Genomic DNA, 17,220 nt, shown 5'->3' with positions numbered 1-17,220 from the left:
CAGCCACTCCCCTGGGGCTACAGAACAGGAAAGGCCACAGCTGCAAAGACAACAGGGCTAGCCTTGGAAGCATTCCCTGAGGCTTGGCCAAGTAGAGACTCCATGGTCACTGGTAGAGGCTGTTCCCAAAGCTCTGGACCCCTAGCCCTTCCCACTGCTGTGTTCCAAGGTTGCTGCCCTTTCCCCCACAGTGGGATGGAGGTTTCACATTGCGTTCCAGACCTCTAGTCTCTCAGGATAGGACTGCTAATCCCACAGACAAAACAGTATTCAGTGGTCTGGGAGGTAGGAACTACAATTTCTCTCTTCTCCACTGGAGACTGAAGCTCCGAGAAATAGGTCACATTGCTGGCCAAAGAGCAGAGTTGGATCTTCCGCCATCTTTCTCCTAACAGGTCTTTTTCACCCGGTGTTCCTTGCACCTAGCATGATGATTGGCAGAGAAGGTACACAAGATTTGAGGAGTAGTGCATCTTGAAAAGTTGGTCATGACAGGTTATGTGAGAGAGAATTATCTAATACAGCATAATTCCTTGGCCTTGGATAGGAGACGCCACAAACATCACGAAGTCTTTGCAGAAGTCAAGGGTGTGTTCCTTGGTTATACTTGCCTCTCTGGTCCTCCCCATCACCATTGAGAACCGGTAGGCAGGTGGAGGGCCACATTTGCTAGAGCTGTAGGGCAGTGTTCTCTCCAGGCCTACACATCTGGCTCTGATTATGAGCAGCGCTGCCTCCATCCTCCATGCATCGACCAAAAGAACCAGTGTACTCAGTAGCAGAATCTATTCCTTCCCTCCATTCTGAGGGAAGCACCAGCTGTGGTGCAGAGTGGAAGCTCCAATTTCCTATTCTTAATCTCGTTTGGAATGCCTAAAAAGCAAAAGAGGGAAGTAAAGTGACAATAAGGGTGACCTCCCTTGCATGGGAAGTCCTAAATCATTCCTCTGCCAGCCAGAGAGCAGGGCTCTAGAGCTGGCTTCTAGATTAAGCAGGCTTCCTAAGCCATGCAAGAGACGTCTCAAAGCGAAGCCACTTAGTTCCTCCGAGACCCAACACCCTGGATATTTCCTATCTAGTTCTGATCTGAGGCTCGGTAGGTATAAATGGTTACCTGACTATGGAGGTCATGTCATGGTTCAGTTGGTGTCACTCAAATGATCTTCACATGCATGGGACATCACTACAAACCCTTCATCAGGACAGGCAGCCTGTCACAAAGTTATTTTATGGTCCTGCATGAGCCCAAGTCCTACTTGTTCAATGATAGTCCAGGACAGTGATTCTCAACCATCCTAACACTGCGACCCTCGTTTGTGGTGATCCCCCCCCCCCAACCTAAAATGATTTTGTTGCTACTTCATAACTGTAATTTTTCTACTGTCATATACATATCTGATATGCAGCCCCCAAAGGGGTTGTGATCCACACGTTGAGAATCACTGCACTACGGCCATGTGTGACCCGCAGAGTCATCTATTGGAGGTTTACTGGACACTTACTACTCGGAACAATTGGTCAGAAAGATCCGTGGGCCCTAGGAAAACAAGAAATGGTCTTGTCCACATGGAGGTTACAGTTTAGTGGGAAAAGAGATATGTTGTGACAAAGAACTAAATGTGTAATGACAACTTGAGTTCAAGTGTGAGGGGATAAATAAAGTACGAGGACAGAAATAGTGTTAAATAGGGTAAACTGCTGAAGAAGCACCGAATGGATAAAGGATTAGGCACTGTTGAGTAAAGAAAGCAGACACTTCCTGAGAGAGGAGGCCTTGATGGGTTTGGTGGTTGGAGATGGGATGGTGATGGGAAAGGAGGTTGTTGGAGAGAGGACAGGAGTCAATTTGAAGATCTGAGAGTTGAACTGGATGACCAGTTACGGCAAAATCTAGGTCCAAGCCTAACAGCAAACCACGGGAGATCTTGAGCAACAGGGGTGGGTGAGGCGGCTCATGAGCTGGTGGCTGGAGAGGGATGTGGGCGAAGAATATAAGTGGGAAAGAAAACTGTTAACATCTCCAAACTGCTTCTGGTAAAGACTGCGTACTTTAAAATTATCTGTTGCCTTCCAGTCTGGGGAAAAAATTGGACAAATACAAAAAGAGTGTGTTCACCAAATGTTTAGCACAGCTTTTTAGTAGAAAACAGATTCTAGAGAAACTTAGGTGTCCATCAGCACAGAATAGTTACATAAACATTTTGCTGACATGTATTTTTAATACTATATTCGCACCTTAAAAAAATACAAACCAGAACAACTGGAGATAGCTGGGCATAGTGGGGCATATTTTTAATTTCAACATTCAGGAGGCAAGAGGCAGGAAAACACTTTGTGAGTTCCAGGCCAGGCTGGTCTACATAGGGAGTTCCAGGACATAGACTCTGTCCCCAAAAGACAAAAACAGACAATGTATGGTCTTATCTTTACGAGCCTGAGTTCTCAGCTTGTGGGAGGGTGAGGTGGGCAGATTGCTTTACCTGAGGCCAGTTGACTATACACCATGTGTACTGGGCCATACAGCCAGACCCTGTCTTTTTTGTTTGTTTTGTTTTTTGAGACAGGGTTTCTTTGTGTAGTCCTGCCTGTCCTAGAACTTGCTCTGTAGACCAGGCTGACCTAGAACTCATAGAGATCCTCTGCCTCTGCCTACCAAGTGCTGGACTAAAGGCGTGCACCAACACTGCCTGGCCAGATCCTGTCTTAAAACAAACAAATGCTGATGGGTGAAGTATGCTGTACAAGAAAAAGATTCCCTCAGTTGGATCCTTGTTTTTAAGGAAGGTATTGTAAGAATGAGAAAACAGGCATGGTGGCACACACTTTTAATCCTTGCACTTGGGAGGCAGAGGCACTCGGATCTCTATGAGTTCAAGAGTCTAGCCCACACAGCAAGTTCCAGGCCAGCCTGCCCCGCAGAAGGGGTTGGGGTATGACAAAGCTTGAATATGTAAGTCTTTTAAGCAAGAAGAGTTAACCTTAGGTATCCTTTTGGAGGTCACCGTGGAAATGAGAACTGATGAAGAGGGGCAGATTGTTTGATTTCAGAGGAACAGAGAAGCAGGGAAGCTATCTCAGTGGGCAGATGAGAAAACATGGTGCTTGCACTATTAAAGAGCCAGGGATATACAGATTTCATGTATAATTAGAAAGAAAAACTCACAGGATTTAATATTTATGTAATACAGTATTTTAGGCATTGTTCCATGTGCTGAAGATACAGTGGTGGTAAAAAAACAAAAACAGATAAAACCCTTTTATCCTGGAGCCAAGCTCAGTGATCCATGCCTGCAATCCCTGCACTCAGGGAGGCACAGGCAAGTGGAGCTCTGTGAGTTCAAGGCCAGCCTGGTCCAGGACAGCCAAGGCTACACAGACAAACCCTGTCTCAAAACAACATCAACAAAAACTCTTATCCCAGAGCTGGGGTTATATAGCTCAGTGGTAGAATGCTTGCCTAGTGTCAGATTCCATATTCGATTCTCCAGTAGTGAAGGAAAAAAAAAGTTCTCTGCACAGTTAGATCCTATGGTGACTGGTGGGTTCTGAAGCTCCTTCATTACTGCCTCTTGAGAACTGATTGCCAGGGACTTTGAGATCTAGTTGCCAAAATCCAGCCGTTATTAAACTGTAGCCGTGCACCATGACTCCCTATATAGGCCAGGCTGCCCTCAAACTCACAAACATCTTCCTGATAATGCCTCTTGAGTGCTAGAATTAAGGGCATGTGCCACCCTGATCGGTTATTTCTCTAGAATTAAAGGCATCTACCACCATGCACAGCTATTTGTTTAGCTTTTTTGTCAAAGGTGCATATAGAGTTTTAAAAAAAATATGCATTACCAAAAGTTTATGTAGCTTTTCCATGCTGATGGATACCGAGGTTTTTGAGGGATCTATGGTTGTAAGCATGTGAGCTGCTAGGTGGTGGTGGCGTATGCCTTTTATCCCAGCACTCAGGAGGCAGAGGCAGGTGGATCTCTGACTTTGTGGTAAGTCTGGACTACAGACTAAATCTGGAACAAACCAGGGTTACCCAGAGAAACCTTGTCTTGAAAAAACCAACCAACCAACCAACCAACAGCAACAAAGCTAACCTGTGATCTGAGGCTGGAGGATCTTGAGTTTAAAGCCAGCATGGGCTACATACTGTCCCCCAAAACTCTTAGAATGTGGCCTTAAAATTATTTTTTTTTTAAACTAAAGCTGAAGGATGCTCAGAAGCACCCCTTACTACTTACCATCCTCCCTGGCATTTCTTTACATCTTGAGTAGGACCACATAGAACCCCAACACAGCATATCTTTTCCTCACTTCATGTTCCAAACATTTGGTAGCATGCTCAACTGTGGTGGAATTTACACCACAGAAGTCAGCAAATGTTACAAATCAGGGCTTTCTCCCCCTAGAGAACAGCTGCTAAGTATTTACCAGCGTGGCCCTTCATAAACTTAGGAGCACACCCTAGAATCAAGAAGCCATAGTTTCAATCAAGGCTCCATCAGTTGCTGACAAGTGGGATTTGGTTATGATGCCTAATGTTGTTTTCCTCAATCATAAAATAAGACAAACAGTTCTGTCTCATCCATTTGTGCAGCTAAAACAATATACCTGAGGTGAATGAGTTAAAAGAAATGTACTTCTCACAGGTCTGGAGGCTAGAAAGGCCAGGATCAAGGGCCTAGTATATTTGGTGACTGGTGAGGTGGGTCTGCTCTTCACATGGCAGAAGAGAGGGAGAACCTGCTTCTCTGCGCTCTTTTTATAGCTGCATTGTCCTAAAAACTTCCCCATAGGTCCCACCTCCCACCTCTGCCTCATTGGAGCATAAACTTCCAGTATATGAATTTGGAGAGGACAAATACATTAAACCACAGGACCAAAAATAACATATATTTGATCAAATGAAATTTTAATAAGTGCTTAGTACAACAGCAGACACAGATGGCTAGTAAATGTGAACGAATTATTTTCTACACATAGGGAGTCAAGAATGGGCTGTTTAGGGGCAGGAGAGATATCTCAGAGGACCAGAGTGCAGTTCCCACTTCCATATCCAGAGGCTTACAACTGCCTGTAACTACAGTTCCAGGGTTTCAGCGCCCCCTCTGGCCTACCCAGGCACCTGCATGCATACAGGACACATACAGACAAGCAGGCACACACACACATATAAATAAAACACAAAATATCTGGACGATTTACACTATTTAACTATTTAGAAGATTGATTATAAAGCAAGAGAAAAAAAATTTTTTCCTGGAGGGGTCCATTGGGAGCAGCGAGCTCTTTTTAGCTGCTTGAAGCTTTATTCCTAAGCCTTCGACTGCAGAAGAGGAAGAATCCAATTTCTGTTCAGGAGTTACAATGAAGGCATGAGGCCCAGCACACACAGTACTCAGTAGTCCCAGGAGGAATGACTGAAGTCAGACTAGTTTTAAGGCAGGTTGGACATAGCTATCCCAAGGGATGATGAGGTCAATGTTCAGCTTAAATATAGAGCCTTGCAACGCCAGAGGACTTCCTAGCCACTGAGGCTTTTGCTGGCCTATGTTCAGTCTTTCCTGGAGAACGTCAGAAAGCTGCTGGTTGAGAGAGTTTAAAAGACTGCACCAAAAAAAGGGGAAACGATTGTATTTTTCCGGAGCTGAATTTCCGCAGAAGTCAAGCTGGGCTGAGGTTTCTATCCCCTCTTTGATTCGTGGAGGTTTACAGAGGGGCAGGAAAGGATCAGTGAGGAGGATTAGCCCTAACTGAGAGGGGAAATCTGGAAAGCCAGTTTACAGGGGCGAGGAGGTGGGGGGTGGGGGGTGGGGATGGTGGGGCGAAGGTGGGATAGCGAGGGGGGTGTGTGGGGGGGAGGACTGGTGTGAGTGCAGCGTGGTCTCCAGGGGGTGCCTCTGCATAACTGTGAGCAAGCTTCTTGGTCCTCGCAGGAGGAGGGCTGAATGGGCTGAGGACAGGCACAGGTGGCCTCTTCTGGTGAGAGGAATAAAATCAAGGCCAATGCTGTGTTGAGTGCCTGAAAAGAGTTAGCTTGTGACTTATGACCTGTGACCAGCATCAAATTCACAGCCCAGAAAATTTGTGCCGTTTCTCTCTCTACATTTTATTTATTCATTTTTAGATGTATTTATGTACTTTATGCCTATGGGTACTTTGTCTGCATGTACATCTGCATATCGGAAAATGACATCAGACGATTGTAAGCTGCCATGTCAGTTTTAACCTGCCATGCCAGTGCTGGGACTTGAACTCGGGACCTTTGGAAGAACAGTGAGTGCTCTTAACCAATGAGCCATCTCTCCAGCCCATGTGCTGTTTCTCTTTAGAAGCCTCTGCTAGGCAGAGGGAGACTGGCCTACAAGTTAGTAATGGATCCCAGGGAGGCTACATAAGGTAGTTGAGGCTGTGAGGAGAAGAAAAGAGTCTAGGAGAATCTACTACTAGTGCAGATGCAGCCAGAGATGCCATGTGATGGAATGTGGGTGTTAGGCCTCAGCTATGGGAGTGTCCTTCATCCTTTGGAAATCTAACTTTGCCCACTGACCCATGAGGAAGGAGTGAAACTAACAGCACGTGTTCATTTTTAGCCAGGAAAGGACATTTTATGCAATGGCCAAAGTCTGGTGACATGGCCCAGAGTTCTGGAGCTCTGGTGTTCTATTGGGAGGGTTTTTGCAGGATGGAAAAGGGATCTTGGGTGGAGAGGAGCAGCTCAGTAGCATGCAGTCTGATCTCACGACTTCATAAAGGAGAATGTTTTCTCAAGCCCTTGCTAAGGTTGTGTAGAGGGATGTAAGGACCGTGAGAAAACCTTTAAAGGATCACTAAGAACAGAAGTTTGGGAGACTCGGACTGAAGCCACGCAGGTACTACCCACAATTCTCTACTGAGCTGGCAGCAAACGTTGGATGGAAATGAGGCAGATTTTGGGAGAGGTCCCAGAGAATGATGAAAATAGAAGGTACTGGAAATGACAGGTAATATCTCAGGAAGGAGGTGGGACTTAAACATTTGGGGGAGTAACAGGACCACCAGATAAAAGCCGGTGAGAAGCCAGTGTGACCCCCAGAGTTCAGTATGCACCTGTCATAAAATGCCCCCATTTATGATGTCCACTTACTTCAGAAGGGGGAAATTTCTCAGAAATTCAATGATAAGAGGACAAACAGGTCAGCAAAGTGAAAAAAAAAAAAAAAAAAAAAAAAACCAGGAGCAGCGCCCGGGATGGTAGCGCACTTGCCTAACATGTGGAAAACCCTGGATTGCTTAAGAAACAAAACTAACAAAAAGCAATCAGATAAGTAGTTTGGGGAGCTATTTTGAATTGCAGTAGGTGACATCAGGGAATGGGAGGCTTAGAGGCTAGAAAAGCTGGTCAAGAAGGCATGTATGGAGAAGGTAACATTTAAGTAGGAATCAGTCGTAAATATTGTGCAATTCTAGTTACAGCTCAGGGTGTTCTGTGACAGGTAAATAAAGCCTTTCCCTCCTGAGTTGGCGCTATCAAGAGAGACTACAGGGAAGAGACACCTCCTTTTTGGACCCTGTTACTGTCAGGCCTTCCCCCAGAAGCTTTTTGCAACTTTTTTTTTTTTCTTCTGGAAGGGGTTGAGTTTGGGACAGGGTTTGGATTATTTGGCAGCTAAGAGACAAAATCTCCAAATCAGTATTCCAGAGATAAAACTGAAAAGGTTTGGAGGTACCCAAGTTCTCTTGAATATTTCTGAGGGAGTTCATTTGTGTGTGAGGAGTTAAAAGGTGCAGGGTAAGTAGTAGCCCTCTGTTTAGTGGCCACAGGCTTTAGTTGAGTTGGACTTGATGCACAGGAAAGGTCCATGCCCTCCTCATCTTCTCTCTCCCTTGGTAGAGATAAACTTGGCCCCAGAAAGGTAACCATTCAATCCTTTTCTGATTGAAGAGCACCTACACCTGTTGTCAGGATTGAGAGAGTTGCAAAGGATGTGAGCTAGTCACAGCTGGAAATTTGCTAAAGGGGGGCGGGGGTGGGGAGGCTACTGCCGGGAAGAGAATCTTAGATTCAGGTTTCTTTTTAGACTTTGACCTTATTTGCTGTGAGGTCATCTGCCAATATTAGCAGAGTCATGGAAGACAAATCTTTCCCAATAGGGTTGGAAGTGGGGGGGTGGCGCAGTTACCAATTCTATATAAGTTCAGTCTCATGCCCAGAGTTGTCCTGTGGCCTTTCCAGATCAGCATGGCTAGGACAGTGGTATCACTAGTTATCCTGGTGTTGCTGGGCCTGTGCTGGTCTCCTGCTGTAGCCAGCCCTCTTCCTTCGTGAGTAGAGCTGGAATTAGGGATACAGGATTGGGCCCTGGGCTTGTGTGTGATGGGGCCAGTGTCTAGGCCTAGGTCACAAGCTCAGGAAGAGGAATAGGACCCAAATGGACCCAGATATCTATCTGTGTTTTCTCTAGTGCCCATGGGAATGTTGCTGAAGGTGAAAATGGGACCATGGCAGATGCAGATGTAATCGGTGAGAGCAGAGTTTCCTGAGTCTTTCTGTCTTCTATGTCTCTGCATTTTATCATCTTACTGATATTTTTTCCAACCCAGAACGCTGCTCGGATAGCTGGAGCTTTGAGGCTGCTACCTTGGATCACAATGGGACCATGCTGTTCTTTAAAGGTAGGATGGAAGCTATGCCTGCCAGCTGGTATATGCTAGCAACCCTAGCACTGGGAGACCCGAGGCAAGAGAATAATAAGTTCAAGACCAGCCCAGGCTACACAAGTGACTCTGTCTAAAAAGCAAGCAAACAAAACAGGCTAAGGTTGAAATATGTGGGCCTCCACGCATGATTCCCTCAGACTTCCTCATCTGTGGGAGGGCTCAGGGGTTTTCCAGGAGTAACAATAGCAGTTTCCCTGAAACTATCTCCATCTGCCAAAGGTTTGTTCTGCATCCCTCAGAGTGTGTTGGTTTTTCAGGGGAGTATGTCTGGAAGGGTCACTCAGGGATCCGGGAGTTAATCTCAGAGAGGTGGAAGAATTCCATCAGTTCAGTGGATGCTGTGTTCCGTCATGGTCCGGACAGTGTCTTCCTGATCAAGGTACTGCTGGGTCAAGAGAAGAGCTGGGCAGGAAAGGGCTGGAATCGATATTAAGAGTCCCTCCCTTGAGCCTCTTTGGCACGACGCCTGACTTGGTCCATTTTCTGCTGCTGTAACAGCATATCTGATGCTAGATAACTTTAATGAATAGTAGTTTCCTTGGCTCGTGGAGTTTGGGAAGCCCAGGGGCATAGTGCTGGTATCTGGCAAGGGAGTTCATGGTGCATCATAGCCTATAGAAAGATGGCACCAAGGTAAGAGGAAGGGAGCATGGGAGAGCAGGAAGGATCCAAACTTGCTTTTATAGCTAACCTCCCATTATCATATTGAACCAGAAATGACATCAAGCCATCTGTGAGGCAGGTCTCTGATGAACATCTTATTAGGCTCCACCCCCCCAGCACTGTGGCATGGGAATGAACTTCCCAACATATAGCCTTGAAGGACACATACAAACTATAGCAGAGTCCTTGCTGATAGGTACAAACTTTCTAAGGCACAGGAGGAGGAAAGTTTGTACCTATCAGCAAGGACCAGCACACTCCATCCCTCCCCCCCGCCACATGTGGCGTGTGTGTGTGTGTGTGTGTGTGTGTGTGTGTGTGTGTGTGTGTGTGAGAGAGAGGGGGGGGGGGAGAGAGAGAGAGAGAGAGAGAGAGAGAGAGAGAGAAGAGGAAAGGAGAGGCTTTTGTGATTCTTCTGTGACTATATCTTGGCCTGTTTCTGTGTGGGGCAAGTTGTTCCCAATATGATGGCACCTGGCCAAGGGGGCAAGTGATTCTTGTGTTCATGAGGCCCCAGGACCTAGCCCAAACTGTCTGCCCATAGGAAGAGATAACTTCTCCCAACCTCCTGTCTAAGGGTGTGTGTAGTTGGGGTACCCCTGACTGACAGCTTCACTTCCTCTTCTGGCTCTTTCCACTCCCTCTTCTTAACCCATACCCTTGTTAGGGTGACTATTACTGTGATGAAACACCATGACCAGAAGCAAGTACAGGAGGGAAGGGTTTGTTTGGCCTACCCTTCCATAAAACTGTTCATCATCAAAGGACATCAGGACAGGAACTCAAACATGACAGGAACCTGAAGTCAGGAGCTAATGAAGAGGTCACAGGGGAGTGCTGCTTACTTGTTTGCTCCCCATAGCTTGTTTGGCCTGCTTTCTTATAGAACCTGAGAGTACCAGCCCAGAGATGACGCCACCCACAATGGGCTGGGCCCTCCACTGTCAATCGCTAATTAAGAAATCCCAGGCCAGGCTTGGTGGTGCATACCTTTAATTCCAGCACTTGGGAGGCAGAGGCAGGCAGATCTCTGTGGGTTCAAGGCCAGCCTGGTCCACAAAGCAAGTCCAGGACAGCCAAGGCTACACAGAGAAGCCCTGTCTTAAAAACAAAACAAAACAAGAAATGGCCTATTTTTTTTAGGCATTTTCTCAGTTGAAGGTCCCTCCTTTTATATGACTAGCTTGGGTGAAGTTGACATAAAAATTAGACACCACAACCAGTTCCAAAATGTTTATTGCTTGGGAATCCACTCTGAGACATTTTATGCACCCTCCCTGGGTGAGTTCAGCCACTGCCATGGCTCTGAGCGCTCTGTACTCTGGCACTCTGGGTACCAGATCTGGACCACTCTCTTGAACTTTGGAGGTGTCTTTTCACTTTCTTGTTGAAAAATCTGTGACTTAGCTATTCCACAGATACCTCAAATCCAGCATCCTCCCAAAGAAATATAGCATCTTTCTTACAAAGCAACCTTTCCAGCCAGGCGTGGTAGTGCACGTCTGAAATCCCAGCACTCGGGGAGGCAGAGGCAGGCAAATCTCTGTGAGTTCGAGGCCAGCCTGGTCTACAAAACAAGTCCAGGACAGCCAAGGCTACGCAGAGAAACCCAACAAAACAAAACAAAAAAAAAACAAAGCAACCTTTCCCCTGTGCTTCCTGTTTTAGTAACGGTACTGTCATGTACCTGGGTACCGTATGCCGGATGCACATGGGCATGAGGGAGCCAGCCTTGGTATTTTGTTTTGTTTTCTTTTTCTTCTCCCCTGCATGTTCAGTGTGTACCAGTCACATAAAGTTACACAAAGTCTCTTCTGAGCACTCTATACATGTTAGGGTCCTCTATGCTATTGTCCTCTGGAAAATTCTCTGTCATTTTTCAACTCTTCAGCCATGTACTTCCTCTCTATTCTGAAACTTTTGGGGGACTTTCCCAGACATAACTAGACAATCCCCCTATAGTCTCAATGTGCTTCTTGCATGCTTTTTCATCTTGGTAGCTGAACCGCTGAGGATGTGGTAGTTAATTGTTTTCAAGGAATCTTGCCCTCCTTGGATGCTCAGTGCCTCTCATAGTGCTCAGCCTGTAATAGTCAGTACATGTCTCTTGAAGGAATCCATAAAGAAATGGGCAAGTGAATATGTGAATGGGTGAATGATTAGACAATAACTACCTGTGGATATGCTTGCCATCATAAGAGTGCTGTAATTAAGTGTGCCAAGGGAGTCTCTGGTTATACACAGCCAGATGCGTATGCGTTATTAGTAAGGTGACTTTGTTTTCTGAGAGGAGGTAGTGTACCAGCGGCAGCATGTGGTACCCCACCAGTGGACTGAAAAGGATAAGGCTGTAAGGGAACACTGTGTAAGTGCAATGGAGCTGGAGAGAGTGTGAGTGCCATGTCTGTGGAAGTGACCCGTTCCCAAGACAGTGCTTTTGAACGCAGGGCGACAAAGTCTGGGTATACTCTCCTGAAAAGAAGGAAAGCGGACATCCAAAGTCGTTGCAAGAAGAATTTCCTGGAATCCCATACCCACTGGATGCAGCTGTAGAATGTCACCACGGAGAATGCCAGAGTGAAGGTGTCCTCTTCTTCCAAGGTGTGTCCAAGAACACAGATGAAGACACGGGAAGAGCCACTGTTGGCTTTAGCAGGAATGAAAATGGAAAAGCCAGTTACAGGATAGAGGTCAAGTAGGGTAAGGGGTGGGAAGACATTCTAACGAAGGTAACTGGGCTAACGCTTCTCGCGTATTCCTCGTGCCCTTGGGACAGACCTGTCTCTTGGCCTTTTGTATACATCTTACCATAACCAAACCCTTATCTATCTTCCAACTTTGACCTTGCCTCCAGAAACCCCACAGTATTCCCTGTCTCCCAAATTTGCCTTCAGCTTCCTCTCTTGTCTGCTTCATAACGCCTACTTCAGATTTCAGTTTGTTTCCTCTTTCTCTGACTTGGCCCAACTCTTCGTGTATACTGGGTTGATCGCGTGCACCTTGCTGCTGGCTTTTGATGCAGGATCAGTTTATTCAGCTCCCTCTCTCCTATGTTTCTTTGCTCCATGTAGCCATTCACTGTAGCCAACATATTCCTGGGCCCCAGTGCAAGCCCTAGGTGTGCATAAACCTAGCCTCACTGATTTTTTTTTTTTTTTCTTTCTTGGCCATTAGGTAACCGCAAGTGGTTCTGGGACTTTGCTACAAGAACCAAAAAGGAACGTTCCTGGCCGGCTGTTGGGAATTGCACTGCGGCTCTGAGGTGGCTTGAACGCTACTACTGCTTCCAGGGTAACCAGTTCCTGCGCTTCAACCCTGTCACAGGAGAAGTGCCTCCCAGATACCCTCTGGATGCCCGTGACTACTTCATGATCTGCCCTGGCAGAGGTGAGAAAAAGCCCCAACTCCTGGGACCTACTGGAATTTATTCATACTGGCTGCGCTTGCTCATCTCCCACCTTAGCTCTGTGCTCTGTAATGTCTTAGGTATGATTCCTGCCATTACTCTCAAACAGAGAAGCCCACATTCCTACTAACAGTAGCTATCTCTTCATCTTCAGACCCAGCTGTGATTCCAGCACCCCCATCCCATGTGTGTGTGTGTGTGTGTGTGTGTGTGTGTGTGTGTGTGTGTGTGTGTGTTCCAATCATCTATTTCTCTTCCAGGCCACGGTAGACGCAGAAATGGAACTGCTCATGGGAATAGCACACACCCTATGCATTCACGCTGTAGCCCAGATCCTGGCTTGTCTGCTCTGCTGTCTGACCACCGTGGTGCCACCTATGCCTTCAGTGGTGAGAGACTTACCCAGATTCCCTGTGTCTACCCTCCCAGCTCCTTTGCTTCTGCCTCTCTTTTCTGACATAGCTCTTCCACTGTCATCACCATGCCCTGTATTTTCTTCCTTTGTACCTCACTTCCGCTTAGCACTCCCTCGTCTCCTCAGTTGCAACATTTTCACCCTTATCTCTCATTGTCCAGGCCTCACTTTCACTTCTTCTACTGTCCGCCTCTCCCTGTCATCTGTGTCCGCTGTGGGCGCCCTCTGTCCACAGTAATTTCTCACGTTTCCCTTGTCTTTCTGAGTCCTCTGACTGTCCCTGAATCTCTGGGCCTCTCTGTGTGCCCATGTCTGCTTGTATCTCTTGCTCTTGCATGTCTTTCTGAGACTCCTGTTTCTCGCTTGCTTTTTGGGTCTCCCTGGGTCTCTGTGACTCCTTGTGTCAGTTGCTCTCACACACGCCTTTCTGAGTACTCCGGACACCCCTTAATTAACTTCAGGAACCCCACTGCTAAGAAACAAGAAACACTGAGTACTCTAGACCCCTAGGCTATAGCTTCCAGGAGAGTTTTTTTTTTTTTTTTTTTTTTTGTTTTGTTTTGTTTTGCCAAGTGTCCAATGAAGAGACCCATCTCTTGACTTTTGTCATTAGTTGGTAAAAGCCATCTCATGATATCTGAGGTCATATAACTCTTTTTTTAAAAAGATTTTTATTATTTATTATTATGTATACAGAGCTCTGCCTGCACATACATCTACAGGCCAGAGGAGGGTAGCAGATCACATTATAGATGGTTGTGAGCCACCATGTGGTTGCCGGGAATTGAACACATGACCACTGGAAGAACAGTCAGTGCTCTTAACCGCTGAGCCATCTCTCCAGCCCCCATATAACTCTTAAGGCAGGTAGTGATGGGACACTCTTTACACTGAAGACATCTCTAAAATTGGGAGAAAACAACCATATTACATTCAGCCTGAGATATATGTAGCAAAAATGGCATAAATGGCAAAGGCACAGAAAAGTAAAAAATACTTTTTTAAAGTTTCTAACTACTGAACAAATATGCTATAATTAACAAGTTCTATTGAGAAGTATATAATTACTGTGGAATGTAGCTCAACATGAATGCACACCTTAATGAAAAAATATAGCTGCAGTATAGTATGCACTATAGCATACATGTTGTGACAATACAGATCTGAGCTGAGAACACATGTCATGGTAAGAACATGTAGGTGTCTGGAGAGTATGCATCTATGGTGAGGGTGTAGAATCATTGGAGGGGAACCACAAACAAACAAAGAAAGTGAGTGTGTGTGTGTGTGTGTGTGTTTGATGGGGACAGGCAGAGATCAATTGGAACAATCTAGGTTTGGGGTACCAAATAGGACCAAATGAATGTGTCAGGTAGACAACTGAAGTTGAGCCTAAAATTCAAAGGAGAGGTAGCCTGAGCCAAAGAGCTCACAGGTGTCCTCTGCATATAGATGGTACTTGTGAGAACACCAAAGGAGCTAAGGGCATTTAGAGAAGAAAAGAAGACAAAATAGGGACTCTGATCTGTTAGATATAAGACCAAAAATGATAGCTAAAAAAGTAAGTAGCATACTAGGTGAGTCTGGGATCATAGGAGCCAAGATTTTTTTTGGATGTTTAATGAAGAAGGAATGGTTAGGGTTGTATCTCAGTTGGTAGAGTGCTTGCTTAGCATGCATAAAGCTCTGGCCTAGATCCCTGGCACCATATAAACTGGGCATGGCAAGTTGAGACAGGAGGATCAGAAGTTCATGAAGGCTACCAGCAGTTCCATGCATACATAAGATCTGAGACCCTGTTAAAAAAAAAAAAGTGGAGGGCTGTCAAATGCTGCTGAAAGCTGGCACATAGATATTAACCATTAGATTTGGAGAACAGTGCTAATGTCGATAGGAACAATTTCAGCGGAGGATAGAAACACAGTATAATTAAAGGCAATGAGAGAAAGGAGGTAAACAGGAGTGTAATTCTTTTACTGTTACTGTGATAATAAAAGAGATTGGAGAGGTGGCTCAGTGAGTTAGCAGGCTAGCTGTTCAAGCATAAGGAACTTATGCTTGAGTTTAGGTTCTCCAGGATCCATGTAAAAAGTCAGGCAAACCAGCATGTACCCCTATAACCCCATTACTGCTGGGGAACAGACGCTGGAGGGTCACTGGGGCTTGTTGGCTGCCAGCCTAGCTCTAGCGTCAGTGAGAGATCTGGTTTTCAAGCCAACGGGGTAGAGAGTGATAGGACAGCCAACATCCTCTGCACACACACACATGAGTACATGTGTCCTCCTCCACATGCAAGTGCATGTGCCTCACTCACGTACATCACACACACTTGCAGAAGCTTTGCTTGCTGTTCTACACAACTGCCTAGCAGGCCCCTGCTGACTCTAGCTCCAGTGAAGCCACTGTCCCCAACATAGCTCTTCTCCTCCTCCTCTTCTTCTTCTTCTTCTTCTTCTTCTTCTTCTTCTTCTTCTTCTTCTTCTTCTTCTTTTTTGACCTCTGGATGCATTCTATCCCTCTCGTGACTCGAACCTGCATGCACTGCCTGTCCCTTCACCTCATACACCTTTACCACTAGCACTAGCACTACCTCTGATATCCCATAGGCTCCCACTACTGGCGTCTGGACTCCGGTCGTGATGGGTGGCATAGCTGGCCCATTGCTCATCACTGGCCTCAGGGTCCTTCAACAGTAAATGCAGCCTTTTCCTGGGATGAGAAAGTCTATCTGATCCAGGTGTGTATTGGGAGTAAAGCTTAAGACGGAACCTGGGACAAGGCCATCCAGGTCGATGTTGATTATTCTCCTTTGTCGCCTAGGGAACTCAAGTCTATGTCTTCCTGACAAAGGGAGGCAACACCCTAGTAAGTGGTTATCCAAAGCGGTTGGAGAAGGAGCTCGGGAGCCCTCCTGGGATCAGCCTTGAGACTGTAGATGCAGCCTTTACCTGCCCTGGTTCCTCCAGACTCTATGTCACTGCAGGTGAGGAGGCTTTTGGGTGCTAAAGGGTGGCGTCTTGTTCTGCTAACTCTTCATGGCATAGCAGACCAGGAGGGCACAAGAAGAGCCAATTCAAGATCCTCAGGACATAGAAGCTATGTTATGTCTGTTGTCTTCTTCCCAGGACGGCGGCTATGGTGGCTGGACCTGAAGTCAGGAGCTCAGGCAACATGGACAGAGCTTTCTTGGCCCCATGAGAAAGTTGATGGGGCCCTTTGTTTGGAAAAGTCCCTTGGCCCTAACTCATGTTCTTCCAGTGGTCCCAGCTTGTACCTTATCCACGGGCCTAATTTATACTGCTACAGCAGTATAGACAAACTGAATGCAGCCAAGATTCTTCCTCAGCCCCAGAAAGTAAACAGCCTCCTTGGCTGCAGTCAGTAAGGAGCCCTGATGGGACTTAGCCCAGCCTGGCCCACCTCTCTGTTTTATCCTAATAAACCAGATGGCTTCTTCACATGAATCATAGGGTACTGATTGTGAAACAAACTTTTTTTATTTGCATTGAAAAGTAGGGACACTTTACAAGTATTTATCATTCTCTCTCTCTCTCTCTCTCTCTCTCTCTCTCTCTCTCTCTCTCTCTCTCTCTCTCTCCCTCCCTCCCTCTCTCTCTAAAGTATATGAATGTGTACGGGTATATAAGCATGTGAGTGCAGGTACCTGCAGAGGTGGGAGGGGTTGGATTTCCTGGAGCTGAGTTGCAGGCAGTTATGGGTGCTAGGGTGCTATGGGTGCTATGTGGATCCTCGTCAAGAGCAGGGCAAGCCCTTGAAAGCTGAGCAACTACTCTTTTGAGACTCCTTAGCTCAAACAAGGCTGAGGGAAGCAGAGATGACTGCTGAATCCAAACCATAGGCCTTTTATTGCTTGCTCTTCCTTTGATTTATTCTGATCCTTCTGACCCTCTGCCTCCTATCTCTCCTCCTTCTCTGCTCTTCTTTTCCTGGCAGGGTCTCTTGCAGCCTAGGCTGGCTTCATGTGCCAACTCCCCGTGTAGCCAACGATGTCCTTCAACTTCTCCAATCCTACTGT

The 17,220-nt window shown here is 46.3% G+C and overlaps 1 protein-coding gene across 1 annotated transcript; it reads left to right on the top strand.

Annotated features, from left to right (window-relative positions):
* The first annotated feature begins 8,139 nt into the window (after positions 1-8,139).
* On the top strand, positions 8,140-16,648 carry Hpx (hemopexin). The gene is made up of 10 exons (XM_051149139.1): positions 8,140-8,304; positions 8,445-8,503; positions 8,584-8,655; positions 8,958-9,079; positions 11,811-11,964; positions 12,538-12,750; positions 13,030-13,158; positions 15,791-15,921; positions 16,005-16,167; positions 16,310-16,648. The coding sequence occupies exons 1-10, from the start codon at positions 8,186-8,188 to the stop codon at positions 16,567-16,569; spliced, it is 1,422 nt and encodes a 473-aa protein (XP_051005096.1). The 5' UTR covers positions 8,140-8,185; the 3' UTR covers positions 16,570-16,648.
* The last annotated feature ends 572 nt before the right edge of the window (positions 16,649-17,220 follow it).

This window comes from Acomys russatus, chromosome 7 (assembly GCF_903995435.1).
Source record: "Acomys russatus chromosome 7, mAcoRus1.1, whole genome shotgun sequence".
Taxonomy (NCBI): Eukaryota; Metazoa; Chordata; class Mammalia; order Rodentia; family Muridae; genus Acomys; species Acomys russatus.
The sequence above is the reverse complement of the archived record's forward strand: the minus strand, read 5'-3'. Positions and strand labels throughout refer to the sequence as shown.

What these genes read in the sequence shown, in the direction of transcription:
- Hpx (XM_051149139.1), top strand. Translation starts at nt 8,186, where the DNA reads ATGCCCAGAGTTGTCCTGTGGCCTTTCCAGATCAGCATGGCTAGGACA. An exon ending in ACAGTGTCTTCCTGATCAAG is followed by an intron (nt 9,080 to 11,810) that starts GTACTGCTGGGT and finishes TTTTGAACGCAG; the next exon opens with GGCGACAAAGTCTGGGTATA. An exon ending in CATGATCTGCCCTGGCAGAG is followed by an intron (nt 12,751 to 13,029) that starts GTGAGAAAAAGC and finishes TTTCTCTTCCAG; the next exon opens with GCCACGGTAGACGCAGAAAT.